Source organism: Cervus elaphus, chromosome 9 (genome assembly GCF_910594005.1).
Source record: "Cervus elaphus chromosome 9, mCerEla1.1, whole genome shotgun sequence".
NCBI classification, from domain to species: domain Eukaryota; kingdom Metazoa; phylum Chordata; class Mammalia; order Artiodactyla; family Cervidae; genus Cervus; species Cervus elaphus.
The window spans coordinates 97,533,810-97,551,856 of NC_057823.1; the positions used below are offsets into that span (position 1 = coordinate 97,533,810).

An 18,047-nucleotide genomic window follows, 5' to 3' on the forward strand; every position below is an offset into this window, starting at 1 on the left:
ATATATTCCAACCATAAATAAACTATTAAACTAGACACTATGAATATAGTACTTGAGAATTATTGCCTCTCATTCCTCATAAAAGGGCTTCCCTGGTAGCTCATGTGGTAAAGAATCTGTATGAAATGCAGAAGACCTGAGTTCTATACCTGGGTCAGGAAGACCCCTGGGAAGGGATAGGCTACCCACTACAGTATTCTTGCCTGCAGAATTCCATGCGCAGAGGAGCCTGGAAGGACACAGTCCATGGGGTTGCAAACAGTCAGACATGAGTGAGCAACTAAGACACACACACTTTTCATAAAAATCTTTCATTTTTCTTCAACAACTGAAAAATATGCAGTCTTAACATTTTGCAGGTGATAATACTGGGGGGCTCATACATAGTGGTAACTGTTCAAGGTCATAAAGTCAAAAATTAGGCAAGTTGCAACTAAGTATGCATGTCGTGTGATGCCAGTCTCGGTGATCATTCCATGTCATGACAGGCACATGGCTTTAGACTCTCCTTACCGTCCACGCAAGGCTTCAGTTTCTTTAGACATGAGCTCAGCCTCACTTATTTACAAAAGCCTAGTGATCATGATCAACTTCCTATGTCCTCTTTCTGAAATGAGTCCTGGTTGAGTTTAAGATGGGGATAAGGATAGTTGTTTTCTTTTTTTTTTAATTTAGTGTAATCATCATGTCTCCTGCAGAAATGTGCAATAAAGTGTTTTGTTTTGATATGCAGCTGCACTGCACATAGCAAAGAAATCAGTAGGTTAGTAAACAGTTGTCAATAACTAGTTTATGCTCATTTTATTGTTTTCCTAGCCTGTCTAGTAGTCTGGCTTAACAGTGACCTGCATTTGGTAATCATTAAGTGATTATTACCACTTACCACATTATAGTATCACTTATCACATCATTTCACAGTTCAGATTTACAATTTTAAGATCAAATGTGTTGCTATTACTTCTAAAATGAAGGGGAAAATAGAGTCTGCATTTTACACTGCTTGAGGAATGTAATAAAAATTGATTTATTTTTACAAGGCTTTATAGTCATATTGAGAAGATGAACTGCTAAATTTATGTAACACACTGGCACACCAACAGTTGAAGATATTACTGAGAATAATTTGGTAAATTGGGAAATTTTTAAGAATAAAATGCAATCTGAATGTTAATGAAACACCTTTCACTATTTATCTAAAGGCAGAGATGCCACCTGTGGTTTATCATTATGCATAATTAAGGATCACTTATTTATAAAACGTTTTAAAGGAAAAAAATGAAAACAATCAGCCTCCCCCGTACACATTCTGTAACCTAAACTTCAGGAGGTAAAAAAGAAACTGAAATACAAGAGATAAACAGTGAAGTGAAATTGCTCACTCATGTCTGACTCTTTGGAATTCTCCAGTCCAGAATACTGGAGTGAGTAGCCTTTCCCTTCTCCAGGGTGTCTTCCTGACCCAGGGATCGAACTCAGGCCTCCCACATTACAGGAGGATTCTTAACCAGCTGAGTCACAAGGGAAGCCCAAGAATACTGAAGTGGGTAGCCTATCCCTTCCCTAGCAGATTTTCCTGACCCAGGAATCGAACCAGGGTCTCCTGCGTTGCAGGCGCATTCTTTACCAGCTGAGCTATCAGGGAAGCCCTAGACACAAGTAAGAGACAAACAGTTACACAATTACAAATTTAACACGTCCTGAAAAATACATCACTTACTTTCTCCACTGCTTGATTTGTTCAGGATTTGTATACTCTTTCAGACATTCTGTGATATGATCTCCGATTTTTATCAAGCACTGTCTAGTATGTTCTAGCTGTTCTCTTTCTGAAAGGCCTCTCTCAGGCCTATCAAGCTGCTTCAGTGCTGCTTTGACCGGCCTCATCCTCTCTTTACACTGAAACAGGAAAAGAAGAGCAGAACTGCGCATTAAAGGCATGGATTCAACACAGAGCCACTTCTTCCACTGACACTTTTACATGAGTAAATCTAACATGAAATGAGTATTAAACCGCACCTCACAGCTCTTAAACGTCAAGAGTTTTCCCCTCAGACTTTATTCAGAAAGCAAGGTTTTCCATTATCATTTAAAAATCAATCTTTGTGTAAGTAAAAGCCTTGGATTTTACTTACTTTTTAAAAAAAAGTTACTTTCTACACTGTAGCACACCATTCTGAACAGTTTTAATGTTAAAAGATAAAATATTTCAGAGTATAACTTAATATTCTATATTGGCTCTAATACAGAATAAAATGTAAAAGAAACTATATAATACACTGGCAAAGCTATAACTTCAATATAGCTACAAGTATAAACTGTCTCTTCTTCTAATTCCTTAGGACAAAACAAAGCAGCTAATGATGAATTTTGCTGCTCTCTAGTCAGGGACGTCAGGGTGTTTGATAGAAACCAATCTTTTTCCTTGGCCTATATATCACTAGAATGCTAGTAAAAGAACAACATACCAAAATCTGTACCATTCAATAAAGTCCAATTTATGTAATAAAAACTATTAACCTTATACCAAAACCAGACTAAAAATATTGCTAAAAATCAAACTACAGAAAAATTCTATTGTATATAAATGCAAAAACAACTTTAAATTTTATAGTAATTACATCCATGAGTAGCAAGTAGGGTTACTTCTGGGTGTGCAAGGATGGGTCAACTACAGATGATATATTTAATTGACCTAATGCCACCATTTATTTGAAAAAAAAAAAAAAACAAAAACAGAAATCCTCACATCCCTGCTGGGAAGGGCCTTTCAGGTGTCTACCTTATATGTGAAAATTTGTTTCTGAGTACTTTATTGTTATAGCGACCTATTTCTTCACATCAGTTGGGAAACTTTCCATCTTTTGTCAGGCATAATTTAAATAACACTGGAAACACTGGGAATTATGTATTCTTTAGTTAAAGTTAGAACTCAGCCAAGCCCGACTTTTTAAAAAAGGGAAAACATTTCTTTTTTTTTTTTTTTTGGGGGAAAACATTTCTTATCTAATTTTTATGCTATTCATATTTGTTCTCTACATTTTCTATTTCTTGCTCAATTTTGGTAGTTTATATTCTGCTGTGGGTGCATGCTCAGTTGCATCCAACTCTGCAATGCTGCAGGCTATAGCCAGCCAGGCTCCTCTGTCCCTGGGATCCAGGTAAGAATACTGGAGTGGGTTGCCATTTCCTTTCTCAGGGGATGTTTCCAAGCCAGGGATTGAACCTGCATCTCTTGTGTCTCCTGCACTGGCAGGCAGATTCTTTACCACTGCGCCACTTGGGAAGCCCCTTGTAGGGTGACCACATACTATATTCTAGGCATTGTTCTAGACCCAGAAAATAGAGCAGTAAATAAAATGAAGACCCTGCTTTTATGGAACCTGTACTCCAGTAGGAGAATAGAGCCAACAAATAAACAAGACATAGTGTTTAAAATGGTGACAACTATGATTTAAAAAAAAAAAAAAGACACAGCAGGGAGCTTTCTACCTTGTATAAGATTTCAGACAAGGATAATGTTTGAGCAGATACCTAAAGAAAACAAAGGCGTAAGCCATTTCAAACAAAGGGAAGAGCAAGTAAAAACATCCTGTAACTTGTCTGACATGTTCAAGAGAAAAGTAAGAACTCCAGTACTATGAAGTGCAGTACTATCAAATTCAAATACATTTGTAAATTTAAAGTTTTAAAAGATCAATATAAACTCAAATGTTACAGGCATTTTTCCAATAACCAGAAACTTTACTACTTACAATGCTGAATGTCTTCTGATCCAGCTCTTCAGATTCTTCCGCTATGGGCACTGGTTCCCCACTTGCGGTGATATGGACCGGAGCATCCGACACTGAGGATTTCTTAGATCTTTCCTTGCTTTCAGACTTGGATTCACTCAGCTGGTGAAAAGAGAGAACAAATACACAACAACAAAGGCAAAAGTGATCACACCTCCAGAAGACAACTTACTCTCACTGTAGTCTATAAAGTTCATTCACATTTAACATTTTGACGTATTATTTTATCTTTTCTCCACTTGGGGAAACCAAAAATAAAGCTATCCTATGATATTACTTATTAGGTAAGGTATCTAAAAAAGGATTTAAACCTGTTTTCTACTCTACTAGATATGCATATGTATTTTTAAAGAACTGTTATTGAGATTAACTGGGCTGACAGGCAGTTTATTCTCCTAAAATGTAAATATGCTAATTGTGTCACTTTCTAAATTTTGTATCATGATTTGCATACCTTTTCTTCTTTTATGTCTTTTTCTTTCTGTATAGCTTCTTTTACTTTGTTTTCTCTTTTCTCTTTAAAATCCTTTTCCTTTATATCTTTCTTATCCTCTTTTTCTTTTATCTCCCTTTTAAGTTCTCTTTTATTTTCCTTTTCTTTTGCTTCCCTCTTTTCTTCTGGTTCCTTCTTTATACAAACATCTGGCTCAGTTTTTTCTTCACTGTCTCTTTCTGTTTTAACTTTTTTGTTTGGATGTTTCACAGAAGTGATTTCATCCTGAAAAGTGCAAGTATGGCCAATGTATTACTAACCAAATCTTGACAAAGACTAATTTCTTTTCTTTGCATGACTACTGATTGCATGTATGTGGATTCTGAGAGAAATAATCCAGAATCCCATTAGTAATGATACATGCAATAAAAACTAAGATAAGCCAATCCCATTCAAAATTCGTAACAAAATGAGACAATGTCTTCAAATGGCAAATGTTTGAAAAGGAAGGACCTTTGCTCTCTCCCTTTAGTGACATATGATATTCTACTGGATGGTAGATTTCTATTCTATAAATGAGACTACACAACAAACTATAAAAAAGGACTTCAGTATCTAAAAGTAAAATTTTAAGCCTAAGTTAAAATTTCAAATGTAAAGCATACTGAAAACATGCCATGTGCCCTTTTCTATATATAACAGGTTGCTTTTCTAAAACACATTCTTACCTTATCATCATCTTCATCAGACTTTTCTGAAGGCAAGGGAGAAGAATCACTCTTTATTTCCTCTTTCACTTTTATAGACTTCATTGCTTTATTCTTCTTACCTCTTGCTTTTCGCCTTTTTGAACCTCCCTAAAAATAATTATTTTTATTCTCACCAACCCCACAGATTCCATTAAAAAATCTTAAATACTAAATCTACTAAGCTAAAAGAATAGACACTCCTACCCAATCCTTAGTCTGTTGGTACTAAGCTACACCAATCTTACCTCTCTTTTACTGCCTTTTTCCTTCTTTTGTGGAGCACAATCAATAAATAAGCTTGGTGATCTTTAATACTTCCTATTCCTTAAGCTGCCTAATGTCTCCAAATCCAATTACTGCCCTGTCTCCAGTAACGGAGGCTTGACCTCTCAAAAAACACCGCATTTCACTCCAAAAGTTGCTCCCATACTAAATACTAGGAAAAAAGAGATTCTTCTTCTGAAAGACATGACTCAGTAGAGTTTTAACCTGAATGCTGAGATCAGTTGGCAAAATACTACCATATTCAAACAAAGCTACTAAATTACAGATAAACACACTGATGAACCCATGTTAACCACAGGAATCTAGGGTGATGGGGTAAACTAGGTTTATCTTATCCAAAAGTAAAGTGCTCTTAAGCATCGTATTTTAACTTACTGCACCAGAAAGCCTCTGAGCTTCTTTTTTTGCAAGATCTCTACTAAGTAATTTGATGAGGTAGTCTGCACGTGTCTGTAATTGTTTTGCTTGTGGTTTTTTATCAGGATCATCTGGAAGAATCTGAAAAGCAATTAATTTTTTCATCTTGTCTTTAATAAATAACATGAGAGATAATAATCATTTAAAAATGCCTTCTCATAAAAAACATGTATAATGTGCTAGCAAGTTATAACTCTTGAAAGAATAAACAACATTGAATGTAAAATACATTTTTTATACCTATGCCACAAAGATTTCTTTCTCTGGAAATGAATTCTAAATACACAAGAAAACTATCCCTCTATTCATAAAAAGACTACACAGTATGAGGTTAGAAATTTCTTTCAAATACATAATGGTATATTAGCAGTCAGTGTTATTAAAATCATAGTATTCTTAGATTTCCTTCCTTCTAAACAGTGTATTTAACTGTGAGGTATACAAAAATCCCTAGAATATAAAGTATTGTCCACCTAGAAGAGGACCCAAAGCAGGCACTGTGAGAAACCTTTTACAATGAAAATATAAACTAATTTTGCTTCATAGTAGCAAATGACAAATAGCTGAAGGCTCCCCCTAGTCCATGAAGAAGTAAAACATAAAAAGATAAAGTATAAGAACTGGGCAGGCCTCCAGTGTCTCCCATTCCAGGCGAAGAAATGATTCTAATGAGTGTGTGCTGTGCTGTGCCGCTCAGTCACGTCCAACTCTTTGCAACCCCACAGACTGTAGCCTGCCAGTCTCCTGTGTCTATGGGGATTTTCCAGGCAAGAATACTGGGGTGGGGTTGCCATGCCCTCCTCCAAGGGATCTTCCCAACAGAGGGATTGAACCCGGGTCTCCCGTATTGCAGGCAGATTCTTTACCATCTGAGCCACCAAGGAAGCCCAAGAATACTGGAGTTTGTAGCCTATCTCTTCTAGGGGAACTTCCCGACCGAGGAATTGAACCAGGTCTCCTCAATTGCAGGCGGATTCTTTACTAGCTGAGCTACCAGGGAAGCCCATAACGAGTGTGATAGCATCAAATCACCAAAAATCCTAAACACTGGTATTTAAATATACACACACACACTCACAAAAAAATCCTTTTCTGCTCTTGATTAATATAGATAGTTAATGATTAAATGAGACTTACTTTCTAACCTGATGCTGTGAAAATAACAGAAATGAAATTTCAGAGGTAAAGCAGAATCTAGACATTACTTAAATTCAATCCCTTCATGAAAACCAGATTCCAAAGAAGTCAAGATCACAAAGCTAACTTTCCTGACCCTGAGTTGACTTTATTTCTAACATAATTTAAAAGCAAAAATTCAATTTAACAAGAATGGTCAACAGAATCAAGTATTTCAGTACCTTGTGTGTCAGACTGAGGTCAGGATCCATTTTAATCATTTCCCAGCTTCCATATCCATATTCGTAGATACCAATTAACAAATTGGAATCATCTTCTTTGCCCCAGTCTATATCAAAATGAGCTGCCTTCGTGTGGCATGGGATGATATACCTATCATTAAAGTTAACAACCACTGTCAAATTTATAATTGCCTCACTAAAAATTTTGAAAACCATATTTGATCATTAGAACTTCAAAATACTGTGCTTTATTTTATTTTTAACAACATTTCATTCAAACTGGCCATGGAATAAAAACCACTTCTAACATACACTCATGTCCAAATTACTGAGTAACAAGTATTTTACAACAGAAAAAATAACTTACTGCTTTCTTTCTTCTGGATCTGAAGGAATGGATTTGTGCAGTGGTATTAATTCTTCTTCATGGGAGATGACCAGCTTGGCATTCACCTGTACCCCTGATATTCGGAATGTTGGGCCCTTTACTTTTCCAAGTCTACCACCTATATTTGGAAAAGAATATTAAAAAGTATAAAATATATAATTCTACAAAATACAAAGCAATGTATGTTATTACTTATATTAAAAAGTAGTAGTATTTATTTACCCATATTTTTAAGTACTACTTATTTGTATTAAGGGGAGAGGCTTGCTGGCAAACCTTAAATTTCACTCCAAGTCTTTCCACTACATACTAGTGATTACAATATAGCACAAGAGGATTCACAGAAAGCATTTCACACACAGGTACTGTGCTGTGCTGAGTTATCAATCACGCCCAACTCTTGGAATGTAGCCCGCCAGGCTCCTTTGTGCATGAGAGATTTTTCAGGCAAGAATAGTGGAATGTGTTGCCATTTCCTCCTCCAGGGGATCTTTTCTGACCCAGGAATCTAACCTGCATCTCCTCAGTCTCCTGCATTGGCAGGCGGGTTCTTCACCACTGCACCACCTGGGATTAATATGTCAGCCATTCTAAATGAGAGTTTCAGTATGATTTTTTTTCAGTACATCTAATTATTGAATCTTATCTAATTATTTTTATTTAGAAAGATAAATTACAAAGTATAATGAAGTAACTATGTTAAAACCAGTATCACATGTGTACACTTCTAATATCTCATCTATACTATACTAAAAATACAGTAAAGAACCCACCTGCCAATGCAGGAGACATAAGAGACATGTTTGACTTCTGGGTCAGGAAGGTCCCCTGGAGGAGGGCATGGCAACCCACTCCAGTACTGCTTGGAGAATCCCATGGACAGAGAAGCCTGGCGGGCTACAGTCCACAGGGTTGCAAAGAGTCGGACACAACTGAAATGACTGCATGCAAACTAAAAATATAGTAGAACTAACAATTCCTGATGTTACCTCTCAGCAAGAAAATATACCAGGCAGAGAGTTTCTATTGCCTTCAATAATACAGTTCTGTTCTCCATTTTCTATTACCTGGATATGGCCTTACTTTGTTCTATAAAGCATCTTTTAAGATTAATAAATAGGTAACTTAAGACACACTATCAACCAAATTCAATAAAAGCAGATTTCAACAATTTCATTTATCTCTCTTTAAATCACTTTCATTTTAATATCACCTGTTCGTTCTGTTCCTGAAGAGTTGTCCTTTAAAGCTTTAATGCAACCATTATGTACCAATTCTCCTAGTCGTCTGAGGTCTGTCTCTGACTTATCGACTAATTCAGCATCTCGAGCAATTGCATCTAATCTGTAATAAAATAATACAATTTTCAGGTAAATGCAGAGAAAATGAAGCCATTTAAGATACATAAGAGTAAAGTTCTATAATTTTTTTATTATTACACAGTAAGCAGATAATATGAATAATGATCAATGTTCAAAACATTTTTTTCTTCATCTAAAATAATTATGTAAGTATTCCATTGTAACTTCATACAGGTCCTCTCAAAATAAAATAGAAAATATCCCTATTTTAAGGTGGAGTTTGGGGGAGAAAAATAGAACTAAACCAATTTGAGTCTCTGCAACTCTATACTTGAGATAGTAGTTACAGCAGTTATTGAGAATAACTGATAAAACTGGTCTCTGAAGTCAGAGGCTAGGTTAGCAACTTAGCTTCTCTCTGGATGAATCTGCTATTTTTATAAGATTGTAAGGAAAAGGTAAGAAAAAGCATTTGAAAAGTACCTTACAATTATAAAAATGCAAATGTTTTATAGACCATGTATTTTATAGAAAACATTTGTAGATAAAATTTTAGAGACTAGAAAGAATTAAGGATAGTACTAAAACACTTTAAAAAATCTATTTGAAATTTGCTTTCTACAGGCTAATTTTGTAAAAACCTGTTGCAGGAAATTTAAGAATAGTATAAATAAAACTCCGTAATTCCACTAAGAATGACAAATGTGTTTACCTTTCCAGAGGGCCACCAAATTTCTTGTAGCTCTTGATAAACCTAACAGAAAATAATTGGTTTAAATGTGGGCTTCACTATTTGTTACAAAACAGATATACAGAAATAATACTTGTTAGTGTAAATATTATAATTCAAGGCACTATTACTAACAAAAATGAATAAACTATGCTAGAATCAAAATGTTAAAAGGTTAGATACCAATAAAGATAAGACATATTTTAACACCCAGGATAATATTTAGAAACCAATATAAATAAAACAATAGAAGCTAAATTTTATTTTAGAAATTACTTTATTATTTTCACAAGACAAAAAAGGGTCAAGGCTATCAGAGGAAGTGTCTCCAGAATTCTCAATCATATTACACCTCCTCACATTTCAAGTGTTGATAAAAATTTACTGAATATAGTTTTAAATCAGATATATGGCATTCTACCAACAGTGGAAAAATAAGTATTACTTAGGAACAAAGCTACCCAAGTGGTTGATGGATGAGGGAAAATATCCAGGAAAAGTAGAAGTTGCATTGCCTCTTCAACTAAAGACAGAAAGTCCAGCAAATCAGGTGGCCATAAAAGTACCCTAAATAAAATCTAACAATATATTTAGTTTTCTGGTAGAAAAAAATCAGGAAGAACTTTATCAGACAGGTCTATGATTTAAAAGAAATGAGTTACAATAGTTTGAAAGAAACAACAAACTCTCAAAATACAACAATGAACAACCTTTCACAAATTTCACACACAAAAATATTACATAAACAAAATAAGCTATTATCCCATCCTCCGTAAATAAAGCTGTGTATATATATATATAAATAAATACATTTTGAAATAAAACTACAATTTATCTGAAAGGCCAATCTTACCTCAGTTCCTATTTGGACATATCAAACACTTTTTAACATGGTTATTTTCAAAAAAACAATCACCCCAGCGTAAAAAAACTAGAAAAATATGGAACTAAATTACTCCCACATAAACAGTAATGTTGGGAGTCATATACAGTGAGAATTTTTAATTAATAATGTATTGAAGTATACATTCATTATTCAAAAGGACCACTATTCTGAACATTAATAAAACCAAAATAATTTAGCAGTCCAAATAGAGTAACAATAAATAACACAGCAAAGATTAGACGCCAAACTCGTTTTTGACTCATAGTTACAATGAACAACCAAAATCAGAACCACCCAATCCCCCACACAACTATATCTGCCTCTTCTAAAACTTTGCATTTTGTGGAATTTGTTTTAATTTTACCCACTACTAAAACCAAGCTGAAGTAAACATGGTCTTATGTCATCTTACCGCCGAATTTCTGCATCACTAAATCCTTTAATATTTTCCCGAGGGATAGTTCGTGGTCTTCCACGTTTCTTTGGCCTTTTTCTTTCTGAAATTGAATCACTATCAGATCCAGAGTATCTCCTACTTCTACTGCGCCTCCCTTCACTTCCATTGAAACTAATCTGGAATTTGAAAACAAAATTTTGCCCAAGTTTAGGTAAAGCAGGCTTCTGTTTTAAGAGCAATGAAAGCATTATGATTGACAAAATTAACAAGTACATATAAAAAATATTCTATAAACAAAATTAAAAAGCAAAAAAAGAAACACCCAAAATACAGCAGATCAATGTCAAAGAGTTATATTAATAGTCTTAATGCTTAGAACATTCTAGTAAAACAGCAGGAAAATATTCATTGTCCTTTTGTAAAAATATGTGAAAGGTTATTAAGAGTGATTAATCAAATAACAAACAGAATTATACAACCTCTTGGTATATTTTTTAAAATGTGAATTAAAGTAACAATGCAGTGTAATTAGTTAATCCATCAACTTGACCAATATTAACTTATTAATACTAGCCAATATTGGTACTGGTAAAGAAAAACAAGATAGTCAAACACCTCTGATGGGTATTTATACAACAGAGGGCAATCTGATATTGTATCAAACATCTTAAAAATGATCATTCTGCTAACTCGGCAACATCATTCCTAGACATTTTTTCTGATAGCAGAAATGAAAAGGTACACTTGCCAATAAAGTCATCTTTATTGCAAAGGTAAAAAAATCTAATCTACAAAACATTAACTTCTATTACACACATCAAATCACAAGGCAATCAGTAAGATAAAAGTAAGGAAATACAGATTATAAGAGGTGGAACTCGAATACTGGCTTACTTGTGAAGAGGATGAGTGGTAAACATCAAGTATCATACAAGAAGGTAAGAGAAAAGTCAGCTAACATTTGCTAAAGACTGAGCTACTGTGAGAAGAGAGGATTCCTGGGGACAAAAGACACAGGGAGAACCTGCACCCAATCGCAAGTACTTCTCCACAAACCTCCACCAACTTTCACCAGGTGCTCATGAGAAAGACTGGAAATGGGGCTGGAGATTAGAGAAAATTTTCCTTCAGGGTGAAGGCCTGGAGAAAGACAGAGTCATCTTTGAGGAGACAGTCAGGAAGCCTGGCCAGATCATTCTCACCTACAGAACTGAGGACACAGCAGACCTAATATGTTTGTAGGAAAAGAAAAACCAAAAACTGGCAGGGCACAGTCTGGGGTGTGTTCATTTGCCTCAGACGCAAAATTTAAGGAGATAACAAAAAATTCAACAATCAAGACATAATCCTGAAATAAAACAGTATTCTAAAAAAACAGAAGCTAATGCAAAGACTCTAAAGTTTTTCCTCTTGCCACAGGACCCAATATAGCTTGGCATGGCACTGCTACCATTATTTAAAAATCTAACGTTCTGTTCATTTGAGCCATAAAATAAACACCAACGGATTTCTAAAAATTCATATCATACAAGTATGTTCTCTGACCATAAGAGAATTAAACTAGAAATCAACAATGAAGATACCTGGAAAAATCGCCCAAATATCTGAAAACGAAACAACACACTTCTTAAAAAACCTATGCAAAAGCTTTTAAGTTTAATTAGGTCCCATCTGTTATTTTTGCTTTTATTTCCAATATTCTGGGAGGTGGGTCATAGAGGATCCTGCTGTGATTTATGTCGGAGGGTGTTTTGCCTATGTTCTCATCTAGGAGTTTTACAGTTTTTAGTCTTACATTTAGATCTTTAATCCGATTTGAGTTTATTTTTGTGTATGGTGTTAGAAGGTGTTCTAGTTTCATTCTTTTACAAGTGGTTGACCAGTTTTCCCAGCATCACTTGTTAAAGAGGTTGTCTTTTTTCCATTGTGTATCCTTGCCTCCTTTGTCGAAGATAAGGTGTCCATAGGTCTGTGGATTTATCTCTGGGCTTTCTATTCTGTTCCATTGATCTATATTTCTGTCTTTGTGCCAGTACCATACTGTCTTGATGACTGTGGCTTTGTAGTAGAGTCTGAAGTCAGGCAGGTTGATTCCTCCAGTTCCATTTTTCTTTCTCAAGATTACTTTGGCTATTTGAGGTTTTTTGTATTTCCATACAAATTGTGAAATTATTTGTTCTAGTTCTGTGAAAAATACCGTTGGTAGCTTGATAGGGATTGCATTGAATCTACAGATTGCTTTGGGTAGTATAGCCATTTTCACAATATTGAGTCTTCCAATCCATGAACACGGCATATTTCTCCATCTATTTGTGTCTTCTTTGATTTCTTTCATCAGTGTTTTATAGACAAGTGCTCAGGGCTGGTGCACTGGGAAGACCCAGAGGGATGGGATGGGGAGGGAGGCGGGAGGGGGGATCGGGAGGGGGAACACATGTAAATCCATGGCTAATTCATGTCAATGTATGGCAAAAACCACTACAATATTGTAAAGTAATTAGCCTCCAACTAATAAAAATAAATTAAAAAAAAAGAAAAAAAAAACAACCTATGGGTTACAGAGGAAGTCACAAAAGATATCAGAAAGTATTTTGAAATAAATGAAAATGAGATCACAACAAATTTCAAAATTTAGGAGATTCAGAAATGGCAGTGGTTAATGGAAGTTTGCAGCATTAAATGCTAATGTTGGGACTCCTTGGTAGTCCAGAGTTTATGTCTACCAATGCAGGGGCCACAGGTTCGAGTCCTGGTCCAAGATGATTCCACTTGCAATGGGCCAAGTGGCACAACTCCTGAAGCCCAAGCACCCTAGAGCCTGTGGTCCACAAGAGAAGCCACCACAATGAGAAGCCCTCGAACCACAACTGGGGGGAAGACAAGCCTGAGCAGCAACGAAGACCCAGCACAGCCATAAATAAATACATAAACTCACGAGGTACAGAAAAAGCAGGACCTTAAAAAAAATGCTAATATTAGAAAAGGAAAGTCTTAATGATCTAAGCTTTTATCTTTAGATACTTAAAAGGAGAGCAAAAGAAAAAAGAAAGAAAAAACACACAGAATGAAACACAACGAAACTTTAAACAGAAAATTAAAAAATAAAACCAAAAGGTGGCTCTTTGGAAAGATGAATAAAATTAACCTCTACTTAGAATGATCAAGAAAGAAAATGCCAATCAATTCAGTTCAGTCGCTCAGTTGTGTCCAACTCTTTGTGACCCCATGGATGGCAGCATGCCAGGCCTCCCTGTCCACCACCAACTCCTGGAGTTTACTCAAACCCATGCCCATCGAATTGATGATGCCATCCAACCATCCCATCCTCTGTCGTCCCCTTCTCCTCCCGCCTTCAATCTTTCCCAGCATCAGGGTCTTTTCCAATGAGTCAGTTCTTCACATCAAGTGGCCAAAGTATTGGAGTTTCAACTTCAGCCTCAGTCCTTCCAATGAATATTCAGGACTGATTTCCTTTAGGATGGACTGGTTGGATCTCCTTGCTGTCCAAGGGACTCTCAAGAGTCTTCTCCAACACCACAGTTCAACAGCACCAATTCTTCAGCACTCAGCTTTCTTTATAGTCCAACTCTCACATCCACACATGACTACTGAAAAAGCCATAGCCTTGACTAGACGGATCTTTGTTGGTAAAGTAATGTCTCTGCTTTTTAATATGCTGTCTAGGTTGGTTATAACTTTTCTTCCAAGGAGTGTAAGTGTCTTTTAATTTCGTTAACAGAATGAAAAATAAGGGAAATCACTAAATAGCTTATAAACACCAAAAGGATAGTTAAGAGGGTATTATTATGAATAACTTTATGCCCATAAACTCAACAACTTGGATAAAATGAACAAATTTCTTGAAACAACCAAATACACTCATTAGAAAAATATATTGATAGTTGTATATTTATAAAATTTAGGTTATAGTAAGAAGGAACACTTTCCAACTCATTTTATGAGACAAGCATTATTAAATCTGATGAAGTCTTTAGAAGAAAAGAAGCACCAATATTTCTCATAAAAAAGATAGTCCAGGTGTAAATACTCTTTATAATACAGAAACAGCTTTTAAATTAAAAAGTCACCTGTTTTGCACAGTTTCTCATTCTGGGGAGCATATAAATTTCTTCAAGTTCCTTTTGTCTTTCTTCTTCTTCTAATCGTCTTCTTTGATCTTCAGGAATGATTTCTTCCCAGTTCTTTGAATTTCTTTCAGGCTCCAGCTCAATATCATCCTCATCCATATTTGAAAAGTTGGCAACCTGATAAATTCCAGAATTTTAGCAGAATAAAATTAAAGAACTATTCATCCTTAAATTACATTTTTTCTTTCTTAACAGGAAGGACAAAGCATATCAGAATAAGATAACTTAAATAGTCCTAGGATAATGAATATGACTATGGGTTAAACCAAATATGATTGCTAAACTAAGTTTATTTCCATATGAGGTCAAAGTAGATCAAACCAAATGACTTCTAAGAATTATCTTCCAGGAATGATTCTCTTTTGCCCTGCTGATCAACAAAATTATTACTATAATAGAACCAGATGAAGTTAACAGAGTAACAACAAATTTATAAAGTATCACGCTAAATCACTTTCTGTAGTAATTACCACACCAGCCCATTAACCACAAAGTGTTGCAAAAAACCCAACATTCTTATTTTTACAATCATAAAAAAAGTACTTGAAGAGCTGATGACAAGACACAAGGAGCTCTGAGACCATAGATAAATTTATTTAGATTCCCGAAGTGCTAGTTTCTTCATCTCTAAAAAAGGAGAGCTAGTAACAGCACACCAATTTTTGTGAGAATTAAATAACAATACATTTAAAGAAGTGTGCAGAGTTTGGTGTACAGAAAGCACTCTTTAAGGTTAAATGCCAATACAGGTACATTAAAGCTTACAGGTAACTGGAAAGACAAGAAAACTATGCTCTGTGTGTGTGGCACATTGCAGGTACTCAGTAAGGATTTGCTGAATGAAGGAACAACATTAATTGATCCTTAAACACCTCAGCTTGTGGAAAATGGCGAGGATGTAGAGAAATCTGCTTCTGTACACTAAACATCTGGTGCACACCTTACTCTAAGGACGGCTGACTTGTGCTGCTTCAGGACTCCCTGCTACCTTGTTGGCCCTCACCTAACCTGGGATGTGCTTCACTGGGGGCTCAGCTGGTAAAGAAGCTGTCTGCAATGCAGGAGACCCACGTTCGATCCCTGGGTCAGGAAGATCCCCTGACGAAGGGATGGAATGAATACCCACTCCAGTCTTCTTGCCAGTAGAATCCATAGACAGAGGAGCCTGGCAGGCTACAGTCCATGGGGTTGCAAGAGTCAGATATGAGTTGGCAACTAAACCACCTAACCCAGGGGTATCTATCAATATTACTGTTTACTTTGTCTGATTTACTTGTGTTTTCTTAGTTAGGATAATGCTTAATCTAATGTCAAAAACTGCTGCAATAAAAATCAGCTAAAAGTCTTCAGTTATGAAAATGATCTGGTACATTTCAAGTCATGTCACTAGAAGAAGAAAGAAAAATTTTTATATATTATTGCAGATTCTAAGACAAAGATGTTAACATTTTTTAAGATTACCCTGCTGATCCCACCTAAAAAAAAGATGAATAAAATACTACGTGACAAAAGAAAAACCCCACCTTCTCCATTTATATAATTATGAGAAAAAATTTAAGAAGAAAATCTACCTTGAACTGAGAAAGTAATTCATCTCCTACAGTTAAAGGTCCTGCTTCATTTTCATGAGTTTCAGCCCTCTTCAAGATTTCATCTATATCCATTTCCTAGAAAAATAAATCTTTACTTTAAATATGCTTTATTATGTTTTAAGATATATACATTTTACATTTATAGTTTTAAAAATGACATTTTGAGACAAGTTTTTTTTTCTTTACCTGGGGCTCTTGTTCTTCTCCTTCAGGCTCCTTAAAAAGTTCCTCAGCACCAAACTTTAAAATGGCTGATAACTCTTCTTTATTGAAAGGAGTAGAACTAAAATTAGGAAAAACAAAAATTACTTAACACTAACAGTCACAAATTTAACACTTACATAGCACTTTCATGAGTTATTGGCATAGTCACCTTTATAACAGTTAATATGACATAGTTAGATAAGTGAAAGATTACTAGTACACTTATTTTAAAACTAAAGAACTTGAAGCCTAAGGCTTTCCCCCAAGATTACAAAACCAGAATGGTGAAACCATGCACTCACTGGATGTATGCCATTGACCGGGAATTAGCTCAGTGCTTTGAAAAATAAAACAACACTAAACACAGTACTTCAGTGATCTGCTTACACTATGTAACATTTTGGGGAAATGAGCATAGTATGATTAAGCAACAGCTTTTTTTTTAAAGGAAAGTAACTACCTTGAAGGGGCAGAACCTGTGTGTAGTACTGTCTTCCCAGTTGTGTCCATTCTTTGAATCACAAGATGATCTAAAACCATCTTCTTTTTGGCCCTTTCAAGAATATCCTCTTCAACTGATCCCTTTGTAACCAGACGATAAATATTCACCTGTAGAGATACACACAATGAAATGTAAAGTACAGTAATAAGGATTTGTTCTGCTAATGTTAAATGCCCAAATACTGGTTACAGAGTCTGAAATTCAGCCAACGTGACATTTTCACTGGTCAAAAGCAAAAAAAAGCTTCCTCAATTTAAAGATTATTTGAGACTATGTCCTTCCTTATATTTTGGTCAGTTTGCTTTTTCTTTTTTTAAAGGAATGACAGTAATTTTTTAAATTATATTTCAGCTGGGAAAGGGGGTGGTGGTAAACTTATGACAAGCTTATACCAGTTCCCTTAATTCTGATTGTTTCATCATTCTATATGATCCAAAATTCCACAAGTCACTTTTCAAGTTAATGATGAAGCTCTGCCATTAACAACAAAAAGCTTTGCAAAAGACAAAACTCAACGTGTAGTGATTTTGCTTCGCTTCTCAAAGTCAGTGGTTCTATATCACACAAAATCACCATTCAGGGATATCTTGAAAATTTATGGAACCACTGTTAGTTTTCACAGTGACTAGGGCTCACCAGCATTTAGAGCACTGGGACCTGGATTATTAGGTATTCTTCATTAAACTGGACATTCTGGCAAAATGAAAAATTATTCTGTGCCCTTTTAAGTCTTCCAAATGATTTTTTAAAACTGTTTTAAATTTATCTTGAGTCTAAATAGTTCCAGATAGGGAAAGGAGTACGTCAAGGCTGTATATTGTCACCCTGCTTATTTAACTTATATGCAGAGTACATCATGAGAAATG

At 35.3% G+C, this 18,047-nt stretch overlaps 1 protein-coding gene across 4 annotated transcripts in view; it reads right to left on the reverse strand.

Annotated features, from left to right (window-relative positions):
- Positions 1 to 18,047, reverse strand: part of CHD1 (chromodomain helicase DNA binding protein 1) — a 76,486-nt gene that overhangs the window by 12,433 nt on the left and 46,006 nt on the right. For 3 of the 4 annotated variants that reach the window (XM_043913687.1, XM_043913689.1, XM_043913688.1), the window contains 14 exons: positions 17,140 to 17,288; positions 16,662 to 16,758; positions 16,455 to 16,550; positions 14,824 to 15,000; positions 10,751 to 10,911; positions 9,435 to 9,476; positions 8,635 to 8,765; positions 7,401 to 7,539; positions 7,034 to 7,184; positions 5,634 to 5,756; positions 4,953 to 5,081; positions 4,246 to 4,509; positions 3,753 to 3,893; positions 1,718 to 1,896 (listed from right to left, as the gene is read on the reverse strand). In XM_043913687.1, the coding sequence (XP_043769622.1) occupies positions 1,718 to 1,896; positions 3,753 to 3,893; positions 4,246 to 4,509; positions 4,953 to 5,081; positions 5,634 to 5,756; positions 7,034 to 7,184; positions 7,401 to 7,539; positions 8,635 to 8,765; positions 9,435 to 9,476; positions 10,751 to 10,911; positions 14,824 to 15,000; positions 16,455 to 16,550; positions 16,662 to 16,758; positions 17,140 to 17,288 (1,979 nt within the window). The remainder of the gene's footprint in view (positions 1 to 1,717; positions 1,897 to 3,752; positions 3,894 to 4,245; positions 4,510 to 4,952; positions 5,082 to 5,633; positions 5,757 to 7,033; positions 7,185 to 7,400; positions 7,540 to 8,634; positions 8,766 to 9,434; positions 9,477 to 10,750; positions 10,912 to 14,823; positions 15,001 to 16,454; positions 16,551 to 16,661; positions 16,759 to 17,139; positions 17,289 to 18,047) is intronic. The other variant, XM_043913690.1, reaches the window with a different exon arrangement.